Below are 12229 nucleotides of genomic sequence, written 5' to 3'. Positions count from 1 at the left end.
CAATTGACCATTTTATACTCGAATGTAATAGTATCCATCTGGAAGTCGATGTAGGCGCAGTCACTCTTCCTGAAGCTCTGGGGTTTAGAGATACCAGTGGCCGGGTGAATAAACCGACTGTGGAAGGTAGCAAAAAACGACTGAAAGATTGGTGGCTTAAAGCAGAAAAGCGACATAATGTTAGTAATGTAGAAACAAAAACTCAATAAATAGAATGATGGTACAGTTAACCAATCTAAAACAATAATTAAGATATAGGGAGAAAAATGAGCATGATAGCAACTGCTACCACCCCGTTTCAAAGGGGACGCGCCTATATTCCATCCATCCATCCGAGGCCAATCGTTAGCTAACCGTGATTCCTCAGAGCGGGTCGCCAGTTTGACGCGTGCAATCAAACTTCCTACTGCGTTTTGCTCTCGCATTTGAAGCAAAGGCACGTGGCATATAGTACGACGTGGTTCTTTCAATTAGGTAACGATGTAGGAATCCGGCCTTTTCTATTTGTCGGTGCTGTAGTTTGCTTTTCCTGCCTCCGTTATGACCGGGCTCGTTTCAAGCATTTTTCTAGGCCCCCGCGCGCAGTGGGTAAAACTCAGTTTGCCCAGGCGCCAGCAGATGCGTTCGGGCAGCCGTGCAGGTCGCAACGAGGCTGCACATACATACATACATACATACATACATACATACATACATACATACATACATACATACATACATACATACATACATACATACATACATACATACATACATACATACATACATACATACATACATACATACATACATACATACATACATACATACATACATACATACATACATACATACATACATACATACATACATACATACATTGTATGTATGCGTGTAATATATATATATATATATATATATATATATATATATATATATATATATATATCAATCTGGAGTGTGCGGGAGTCCTTTCAACGCAACCCGCAAGCTCGTCAGCACGGCGCTTGCCCGGCCGATAGCGCCGGCGCCTGGCCTCTATCCCTCCCCGAATTCAAACAAGTGCGCTGAAAGTCACCTGAATTTTTCAAGAGCAGCGTCGAAGGTGCGCTCCTTCCGATGCACCATCCCCTCCGATGGCGAGCGTAAACAAGGCTCATCGCGGGCTCACTTTCAATGCACTCGTGGACGGTGTACGTGGCGAAGGAAAAAAGAGATGTCAGCTGCTGTCCGACGCATACGCTTCTCTTGTATGCTCCACAAATGTTTGGACAAGCATGGTCGCGGGCAGCCTCATTGCGCTCGCTGCATGTGATCTGCTCACTCTTGCTTTTCACCTCATCGCGGTACACGATGCATCGAGAACGAGAAGGCGCGCTTCGATCGCGGCACGTTGTCCTGCGCTTCGCCGAGCGTGGCACACACCGAGCCGAGCCTTGCTCCACTCCCATGGGTGCGGACCGCGACTGCCTTTGGAAATATTAATAATAAAGCAGCTTGCCCGCGTGAGGCTCCCGAAGACAACGCTTGCCGCATCCCTGTGGTATTCGTTGGTCCAAAGTACCGCAAGGCTCAAGGCGCATGCGCTCGCCGGCAACCCATGTGCGTTGCAGCTATGGACGCGACGAGCATAGTACGTCATGCTTGGCAAATGGGCGCACAGCTAAGTTGAGGAAGGGGCTCTATTCGATCGAAGTAACGCTCTCCCGTCCCCTGCCGCAGTTGCTCATTGGTTAGAGCACTGGACTGCCGATCCAGGGGACGCAGGTTCGATCCCGACCACCGTCCGTCGGCGGCGTTTCTCAAGGCGCCCGCGTACTGTATTAAAAAACCCCATGGTGGTAGAAATCATCCCTAGCCCCCATTCACGGTGTCCCTCACAGCCTGAGTCGCTTTGGGACGCTAAACCCAATAAACCAAACTAAATAAAACCTTATCAGGCGCCAATTTTGCTGCTGGTTTCTTCCGAAGGCGCCACGCATGGTCTCAGCCAGAATGGACGTCGTTAGTATTCAGGTCGTGCACTTACTGACGACTGGCAGCGGTACATTAGTATGGTTCGCTACTATCAAACAGCGCTTGACAGAGTGAGCGTCTGATTTCGTCGGACTGGGTCTTCCAAACATCTTGATGAACTGAAATACGCCGATTCGTGTGATGATTATGTGCAATAATGTGCCGTGGCTTTGCTACGTCTGTGTTCTTTGGAGCGCGGTTTACGACAAAGTCGTACATGCCTGCTTAATATCCTAAACTCACGCCAGCCTTGCAAAATGCCCTAGGTTACTGCACTACATGAACCACATCCTAACGTAACGAGGATCCGAAATTTTAGCATGCTTGTGTTCTATCTGAGCTGCTAACCAAGTCGCGAACTAACCCCAAAACATCGAGTATCAGCGCAGTATACCATACGCATGCTTTCCTAGTTGTCTTTATTTTTTCTTTTGCGTCTCATTTTCTTTACAATTCTGCATGTGTTTCGCACATTGGACTCTCTCAACGGCGTTCGCCGCCAGAATATTAAGGCATTCAGCACGTTCGCTAGGACATTAAACTGTTCTTAAGCTCAAAGGCAACGCGGGCACTATGGGCGTGTTTTTCCGCTTTGTGCATTGTACGGCACTGCGCAAGTGGCGCGAAAGCAAGAGACCGTCGGTGAGGAGGGAGGCGAGCAGCAGCCTGCGCTGCCCGTGTACGTGACGGAAATACCGCGCCGCACGATCCGAGTCTCTCCGGGCCCGAGCGAGCAGTGTTTGAGGTGTCTACACGAGGCCACCCGCGCGACGGCGGCTGGCTGCGACGACGTGACCGGCCGCCGACTCGCCTCGCGCCCACTGTTTACTACGCACGTCGTCAGCGTCGACACGCACGCGGCGAGCGACCACCCTGTTCACTGAAGCGGCGCACTTTTCTACCGCTGCGGGCTTCTCTTTGGCGGCTCCCGTCTCCGCTTTAGAACCTCTCTCTCTCTCTCTCTCTCTCTCTCTCTCTCTCTCTCTCTCTCTCTCTCTCTCTCTCTCTCTCTCTCTCTCTCTCTCCCTTTCTTGCATCTGTATCTTATTTGTCGTCGTTGCTTTTCCAAGATATGACAAATTGTGAAGAGCCGCGACCCGTTACGCATTTCGCAAGCCCGTGAGACGTGAACTGCTCCTGTGCTTCGAAGGGTTTCCCCTTTTGGTCTTGTTGCGGTGTTATAACAGCCTTTTCTGTTCCTCCTTTTTCTACAAAGCATTTTAATGGCAGTAAACGTCAACTGTACTTCATTCGAGGGGTGTGCGGTAGGTTGTCGTCAAATTCGCGTCGCACCGCGGGGAGGAGCAAACAAGCAAATTTGAAAGACAGCGTCTCTGCGGCTGGCACGGAGAAACGAGAATCACGTCGGAGGACGCGGGCGTCGCGAGGAATTTTTAGCGGACTCGCTTTCCACAAATCGACTTGACGGTCCTTGCGCGCTGTGCGGTGAGGGCAAACTCTCGCTTCGTTTCAGCGCCGCGACGTACTGCGGAGATCGGGCGAGCCGCGAGTGCATGCGAGGGTAAAGTATGTCGCGTCGATAAATGCACGCTCCAACGTGCAATAATTTTGCGCAGATCAAAAAGATAACGTAGCTCAGGCGAGAAAAACAAGAACCGCTTTCGTGTCAAGCACTCTCGTTTACTGCATTTTCGTCGACAGGAATGTCAGTGTTTAAAAGAAAAAGTGATGTGGCATTTTTTTTTTTTTTTTTGCGCCGACATGTTGCGGTTTTTTTTCGTGCCTCTCAGTGTGCTACGGCGATAGTTATTGAGCTGCGCTGCCTGCTTATATGCAGGCGCGCTTTGCGAGGCAGTGTGCGTCTCTGCCGTCGGCAAAATGAAAAGGCCTGCAAAAAGTTCTAGATCAGCAGGACTGAACGCTGCGGAGGAAGAAGTTCGTGGCTCATTGCATCCACGCAAAAAGATTGCGGAGCGATGAGAGACCCGATCTAATGATTCTACGAAAGCAGTTATATTTGCCCTCTACGATTGCCTTGATGTCTATACTTCAATAAAATGTTTTACTTCGAACTCAAGATTAATACACGTGATAGAATTTTTCTCGAGATTGAAGTTGGGTAAAGGTGGTTGGGTGGGTGGCGGAGGCGCGTCAAGGGTGGGGATCCCGCCGTTAGGGTGGTAGCGTGGCGAGGTTTCCGGTAGGTGGTACCTGGAGTGCAGCTGGATTTCTCAATGCGCCTTTGAATGCGGTTCATCGTCGGTTTTTCATTCTGGCCTCTGTGGAGTAGAGGCCTCGTCGAAGGTGGATATATGTGGTTTGATGCTGGGCGGCACTGCTGGAGAGCAGGGTTCGGTTGGATGGGTGGCGAATGGCGATGTTGGTTAGGATGGTGTACGGTGCCTCGATGCCAGCGCTCCCATTATATCGAGGCACCCTAGTGCGGTGTAGGGCGGCGGGCAGCGGGTAGCGGTTGGTGGCGCTTCTAGAGGGCGGCGACTTTTCTCTACCAGGATACAATGGACGTCCCCATTTCCGCATTGTGTTACTCGCACGGTTTTCGCAACAGAACAGGAGAAAAGTGCATTCCCATGCTTGAAAGCTGCACAGGCATTGTCCTGCCAAGGATTATTGCATTGCAAAGGGCAGTTCCGGACTGCGAAGTGTGTGGAAATTAAGTCTTCTTTTGCTTTTTTTTAACAGCCGACATGATTCAGGCAGGCTTTTTTCCTTGCATATTATCATAAGCCCAACGATGCGGGCGGCACTGGTTGAATGACATGACAAGCAGCAATTCTGAGTAGCTCGCCCCCGTACTGGCGCTCCGGCTATGGTCATTTCGCAGTGTACGTAAGCTTCAATTTTTGCTCTTGTTTGCCTGCAAATGCACTCTCCCCAGTCAACCACACTGCAATCGCAAGACGCGAATCAGCGCAAATGGCTGCTTTTTGAAAATGTGTGCGGAAATCTTGGCGAATTTGCGCTAGAGTGTACTTTACGCCGCATGTGTGACTGCGCCTCTCGCTGTTATATTGCAGTGATCAACGGAGAGAAGGCGGCCTTCAACACGCCAATCTTTGCACAGAAGCGGGAGAGGACGTTGGACATGCTCATCAAGGACCTCTACAATGAGCACATGTCAGAGAGCAGGACGGTAAGCCGCAAGTGCTTTCAGCGTGTGAGCGTTAATACTACATGCAGGGAAAAAAAAAAAAAAAGTCCAGTGTCGTCGGAGTGTTCAGTTTAAAGCCTCGCAGTCTCGAAATATTGCGAGCATGCCTCTGACAGGTGCCATGGTCGGGCAGTGATTGGTCAGTGGGTTGTGTGACGTCACCAGACAGGATCGGTCGAGATGGAATGACTCGTGCAGGTCATTCCATTTAAAGGGATGCAATGGAAATCGAATACACTCGCCCCGTTTGAGACCACGTGGGTCCGTAGAATTCCGGCCATGGCAGGGCGCTGATTAGTCGGAAGCGCAATTTGTTAAATTGTGCTTTCGCAAAGTTGCTAAAAGGAATTTGCGACAGCACAATAAACGACCCAGAAGTGAGCATTAAAGTACCTGTCATCACTTTATATAGGCGATAACATAATCTTGTAGCATAATGTAGAAAAGTAAAATACGCGCATATATGCTGCGTGATTCTCATTGATCGCCTGCGAATGTTTTCTGTGGCTTACGGCTGTACACTCACTCGGCACGTTTACGAATACTCCTCCAGACCTTGCCTAGTGTTTCCGCTGTGATTCTGTTTCAGTATAGTCCACATAAACGCCTTCCACCCTCTACGCTGGTGTTCAGCTGTGAACTAGGGTAACTGTTCGAACGTAGTGATGAACACAAGAAAACGGAAGAGAATAGGAACGAGGCTGGTAGCTGCAGTCACACGCCTTTCTGCTAGTGAAAGAGAGGAAAGGAACACGCGAAAAGTAGCAAAATAGGCAGACGGCGAGAGGTGTGTAAAAAGAAGCGGGCTAGCACTGTGTACTCATCACGCCGAAACTGACAGCGCGGAATTGGTGTCAAATCAAGGCGCAATCTTTAATTCGTTCTGCACGACGAGTTGAATGCAGCGCGAGCAAAAAGGCAATGAAGAGCTTCTCATGGCCTGCCATTGATAGCTTCATTGGGCGGCCGGACCGGAAGCAATGACGCTTTGGAAGCAGTCACCATGTTTAAACTAAAAGTGGACGACCCTATGCGTGACAAAAGGGTCAAAAATTAGACAGTAAGTTGAGTAAAATTATCTAGCTATTTAACTTTATTATTTGTGAGTTCAGGGCAAATTAATCTGCTAAGTTAAGGGTGGAGAACATCGCAGGTGATACCAGTGTTTAGTTTAGAGTGTTAGCTTCACTGCGTTCCTTTGCGAGTTTTGCGTTATTGCTAGACCTGTACCTCATCATGCGTTCTACAGATGGCATCACGTACTTGTGTGCCGTATGTTGTTTCATCTCATGTTGTTCAGGAAATATCGTCGACTTCATCGTGCCCAGGCGCGAGAGCGCTATGCATCGCTACAGCCGGTCACGCCTCGTGTAAAACCGCAGCACACTCTCACGCTGTGCAATAAACATTGTAATCTTCATCAATTTCCAACTGCAAAACATTCGCGCTGTGCATTGAACATCGTCGTCTTCATTAATTTCTGTCATCGCTGCTCGTTCATTACCCCTAGGACATGTACCATACACATATACGTCATCTCGCTAAAGACAGACCGCAGCCGGGCTACACAGGCTGCCGAGACAGTTGAACAACGAGGAACCAGACTAGCCTGTTACCGAGAAGCTTGCCAAAAGCGGAAGCAAGCCAAGATCGAAGCGGAAGCAGCGACTGCGGCTGCGGCCGATGTCTAATACTCGTAACATTTGGTTCAGGGATAGTTGAACCCATATAGTTTGTAAATCAGATATATGGTTTCAAAATGAAAAAAAAAAATGTAGAGGTTCACCAATGCTTGAACAGAATTTCACAAACGTAAGCCATTGGCCGCAGCCGTTTGTCTTGGCTCGCTTTCGCGCTTGGTAAGCTTCTCCGCAAAGAACTAGTCTGGTTTCTCGTTGTTCGATTGTCTTAGCAGCATGTCTAGCACGGCTGCGCTCTGTTCTTAGCGGGAATGACTTCCTCTACGGTACGCCCTTTTTTCTGTCAAGACGCCTAGTGAATTCGTCCGACACTACGCTCGCGGTCCTTGCCCGCGCTCTCCCAGATGACGTATGTGTAGGCATATTTACCTAGGGTAAATGTAAAAGTGCCGCAGGTGAAACTTTAAAAAGACGACGATGTTCACTGCACAGTGCAAGAGTGTATTGCGGTTGGAACTTGATGACGACATTTGCTGCACAGCGCGAGAATGTGTTGCAGTTTTACACGAGGCGTGAGCGGCTACGGCGATAGCATAGCGCTGTCTTGCCTGGGCCAGAGACGCTGGTCGTTTTGTTCTGGCATGGCTTCGAAACCCAGTCGCGGTAATGTTTATTTCGGCGCAGCCGTGGCGAAGCGCAAATGATACTGGCTTGTGTGCAGTATCTTACTTACGCAGAATGAAGACGACGATATTTGCTGCCCAGTGCGAGGGTTCAAAGTCAAATGCTCGGAGCCGATGACCTTGAGGTTTGCAATGGGAAAAGTATAGCTTAAGCCCTAAAATACACATTTGAAAGCTCGTTGCGTTGAATTGTTGCGTTGCGTTGAGTCCACGGGGGACATTCGAAGGTTTTGCCTTATTTATCGCTGATGGTCCTTGGGCGTTAGTGATTTTAGTACCGGATGCGGAAATTTTGCGGTAACGTCGTTAGGAATTTACAGAAAACTTTCAACCTCTCTCGTAAAAGCAAGACGTTCAGCTGTGCACATATACCGTTGCGCATATAGTGTTTAGATTGCAGAGCTTCAAACGTTTTCAGCGGGCGCAGACAGCGGTAGAGTTGGGAGTGTCTTGCGTCGTTACATGATCTGTGGTCAATCAAGTCTGCCGAACAGCGGTGCCAGGTACGCGCCGCAAACTAGAGGCGCAGTAATGTAATGCGCTCTAATTGCAAATTCAAACTGGTACGACAGTGTGTGATGCTTGAACCGATCCCGGGTAAGCGTGGCGGAGAGGCCGCTTCAGGCACTGTAGGTAACATCAGTCTTGAACAATGGAAAGGGGAAGCCTCTCTCTATCGACCAATGTTTCGACAAGAGGATTTGTCTTCGTCCGGGCCTTTCCTCGGAACGATGACCAGTGGGCGGGAGCTTTCCCTTTTCCTTCTGTAGTTTGAGGTTGTGCTTCGAGAACAATCTTCCTCCTGCTTTGTGAATGAAGTTGACACACGTCGCCACGGAAAGCAAACATTTACCGCGCAGTGATATTCGCCTTAGGCACCACACTTCCCGGCTGTCATAATGCATTGCATAGTGCTTTGGAAATCGGGACAATTCTGCGAGTCCCGCTGTCAATAATAACTATCGGACGGAGCCCAGACGCGCACCCTCCGGCGGTACACCGCAGTCGGTCACACGAACGTTGGTGTGGCTGCAGGCCGGCCTCCCCAAAGAGGTTGAATCAAGCGGCGGCGCTGTCGCTGGAAGGCTTCCAGCTTACGCCTTACTTACAAAGAAGAGTAATGATGTAGTGGGCAATACATCCCTGCCTTACACTTGCTTATAGTACAAGCGCCACTCTTATGTAGACGCGTTTCTAACTGTGCATGAGGGAACTTCTCAAATGACAGCCTAAACATGCAGGACTGGTTCACTTCGGGTTTGTTCAAATACAATATCAGTAGTTAACCATGTTGTTTTCTTAATAATGTCCGTGGTAGGCTGCATTAATTTGTTATGATTGTGAGTAGCCATTGAGATAAAACGAAAGTAGAGCTGATGCTTTCCAGGAGAGTTCACTACAAGGACATCATCGAGTCACGCTGCCTGCACAACATAAAAAAAATAAAAAAAAAGGTTGGGGGGGGGGGAGGGGGGGGCGCGGACTATTGAAGCCTCTTGTGAGTTTTCAATAAATGCACTTCAGCCTATCGAGAAATCTGCTAACATGAAAGCATTGGTTGCGTGCTGCCGCCGACTTATCAGTACACGATGCACTCACTGGTACTCCATGTCCAGCGTCAGGCTTGACATTTTTGATGCCACACAAAAACTGGAGAAGCAGGTAGTCTCTCAGGTTACAAATTCTCTCTATTTTATATCTACACTACCGTATTGACAGAATCATAGATCAACAAGAAAGAAAAAAAAAAACATGCTTGCAGTTTAGCATGGTTAGGCCAAATGCGAATTAGGTGCGCACGAACTTAGGTTTTCACTTTAGTTTGTGTGTCGAGTTTAATATGCTTGTGAACATACAGTCGTTGTCAGCCGCATTATGCGAAAGACCACCACGCATGGCCTCGCTTTAAACGAGCCGTACGACGTATCTGCATGGCGTAGGAGTAGCGTGTTTGAGTCGGGATGCAAGGGTCCCGGCGGCTTCGATTCCTATCTCGAAATCGCTGCCCAAGTTGGCAGCTCCTACTAATTTTGCCAGGATTTGTGATCTCGTGACGTCACACTGACAACCGACCAATCAGTGCCTGGCCATGTGACGGACCAACTACCCCCCGCCAGAGGAAGGCTGGTGAGGAGGAGCGGACCGAGTAACAAACATCAGTGAGGATCGTAATTGGAGCGCTCTAAAATACCGATTGTATTATCTTTCTTGCTGACTGCTATGTATTAATTTGTAGTTGGCTGCGGCGTATGCTGAGACTTGGCAGATCCTTCATATACGCAGCTGCGAACCCAAGAATTGGGTGGTAACGGGTGTCCTAAAATGCAGAGCAGGAACTTCATTTTGTTACACTGTGCACTCCATGTTAGTACTAACTTTTAAGCCCCCTGACCATGTTTTCAAGGTTCTTATATTGGAACGGAACAGTGATTTGGGGCAGGCTTTTAGATCACTGCGTATTGCGTAAGCCAGTCTTCAATATCGTGCCGCACGCGCCTTCCTTTTGACAGAACATGCTGAACAGACGTGCATTCAGTGATGTGCTGCCAGAGACGCCCAGAGGTTCACGTCGCAAGGAAGAGGCCAGACAAGTGGAATTCGTGCGGATCGGCCAGGTGAGCACCTTTCCCACGTTTTGGGGAGAAATTCGCCCAATGAAATTTTTTTGCGGTCACTGGCAGATTCCGAACCTATATGAACGTCGGTTTCCCCTGAAGCTCTGCTGTTTGACCCCAGTGAAAAGCAGCGTAGCATGTACAGTACGGTCCACTGATAAAGGGAACATGAGATTGCGTGGCCTAAACACTTTGCAAAGCGCTGCCGCCGGCCACTGACAAGATTGGCCAGCATCAAGTGCATGGGTGGGAAGAGCAGTCGGCCGTGCTTACCGCACGAGAACTTTGTACGATCGTTTGTAGCTGGCTCTCTCGGGAGTGCTTTGTAAAGCGCGACAGAAACGCGGTCTCATGTTCCCTTTAACAGTGGATCGCACTGTACACGCCCGCGTTCACCCCCGTGTTACTTGCACCCGCGTTTACGTGTCTTAAGCAGAGGACAGCAAACGTAAATTCCCAGGGCGCCAGCGCGCTGCTGGCTTCGCTTGGGTGTGAGAACGCGCTCACGGCGCGCTTTTTCAACCCCTTTGCATTGACTTGCTGCGCCGGTGTTCATTGAAATGATTTGCCAAGTTGCGCAAACTGCTACATTCGTGCGGCTCTCTTTTACCTTTCAGGCGCTGAAGCTGGACACCATTGTGAAAGGGGATGCCCCCACCAGTCTTGCCACGACTAGTCTCTTCAAACGAGAAGTAAGCACTCTGTTTTTCTTCCTCCCTCCCTCCCTCCTATGGATGCATGCGTATAGGCCAACCCCGATGTATACGTAAGCAAGATGCTGTGGTGCTGCTGTCGCCGACTGGAAGTAATGGCTGCGGCACGGCCTATAACAACGCACGTTACGAAGAAACATTTTAAGCAGTTTTCTCATTCCACGGAGTAACATGCATAAACTCATCCATTCAGTAATAAAAGCCAAGTACTATTCAGAGTATCATATTCAACTATAGTACGTCATTTCAAGGCTAATGCATATTTAAACACCGCATTATGTGCGTAACCCCGGTGGAGCCACTGGCGGGAGCGTGACCTAAGAAAAAAATTTAAACAATAATTTCCAAAATTATTGTCTCATTTCACAATGCGCCTGTGAAGGCTGTACATGTTAATCACTGGCGAGTGAAAGCATTTTATGAAAAGTACGCAACGTCACTTCGAAACTGCTATGTTCTTAAGTCATGCCCGGTGTGTTTTGATGCCGAATGCCACCCACAACGTGTGTGCGCTCGATCAGCAGCGTGTTCTTTCGCATTTTACAAGCTCCTCTAGTGGTTCGACGTGCTGTCACGTGCGCTGTATTTACCTGCAAATGCAATCGTTCAAACTAGAAAGGCTTATTTAGTTTTATATCGAAGGCACTTCCCAAACGGCATGATAAGCTAACCGCGCAGTCACGGGCCACGCCACACACGGACTCTCAGGAACCTCTTATCACCGCAACCACCAACTTATGTTTGTGTACAGAATGGTAGTCTATAAATGTACTGTGTGTGTGTTTGCGATAACAGAGGTGTTTAATTGGGTTCTTCTTGCTTGTCTGACATCTTTGAAAAACTTTTTCGCATTTGAGCAAGAGCAAACTAATCAAGTGCAGCTGCGGCCCGAGCGCAAGCTTTTTCTTTTACCCTTTTTATATGTACAGAATCATAAGACACTGGCAAATCTAATTTGTACTCTTCTTTTCTTTCCTGCCTTCCCTACAGCCTTGGGAACCACAGTGCTTTTACCCAGATTTCCCTCACGAGATCACGTGTGGAGACTCTTGGGGTAAGTGTTTGCGTGAAAACATGCCCTTCATTAAGGCGCCGGAGCGCTTCTTTTTTTGTTTTAATTTTTTTTATTTCAGCGATTGTAAATTACCGCTTCCGTTTTATAAGAATAATGGAAAATTGGACGTTTCACTGTGTTTGACGTCCCGCAGCGACGTCGGTTATGACGGATGGCATAGTGGGGCCCTGTAGTCATTTCGACCATTTTGTTTCTTTCACGTGTACAGCGTACAGTTGATGGGTGCCTTTTGTTCCTTCTCCATTGAAGCTCGCCCACTGCGGCCGGGATCGAACCCACGTTGTTGGGCTGAGCAGTCGAGCGCCCCAACGACTCAGTTACATTTTTTTGAATTTTCTACATTGTGGAACCTCCACAATACTTTCTATGCAAATG

The 12229-nt window shown here is 48.8% G+C and overlaps 1 protein-coding gene across 4 annotated transcripts in view; it reads left to right on the top strand.

Annotated features, from left to right (window-relative positions):
- The window catches only part of LOC146204717 (GTPase-activating Rap/Ran-GAP domain-like protein 3), a 444973-nt gene that overhangs the window by 409400 nt on the left and 23344 nt on the right, over positions 1 to 12229 (top strand). For all 4 annotated transcript variants that reach the window (XM_084589436.1, XM_084589435.1, XM_084589438.1 and 1 more), the window contains exons 16-19: positions 4995 to 5110; positions 9962 to 10066; positions 10684 to 10758; positions 11770 to 11833. In XM_084589436.1, the coding sequence (XP_084445562.1) occupies positions 4995 to 5110; positions 9962 to 10066; positions 10684 to 10758; positions 11770 to 11833 (360 nt within the window). The remainder of the gene's footprint in view (positions 1 to 4994; positions 5111 to 9961; positions 10067 to 10683; positions 10759 to 11769; positions 11834 to 12229) is intronic.

Source organism: Amblyomma maculatum, chromosome 1, assembly GCF_055883805.1.
Source record: "Amblyomma maculatum isolate TAMU_Amacu chromosome 1, ASM5588380v1, whole genome shotgun sequence".
In the NCBI taxonomy this organism is placed as follows: Eukaryota; Metazoa; Arthropoda; class Arachnida; order Ixodida; family Ixodidae; genus Amblyomma; species Amblyomma maculatum.
The sequence above is the reverse complement of the archived record's forward strand: the minus strand, read 5'-3'. Positions and strand labels throughout refer to the sequence as shown.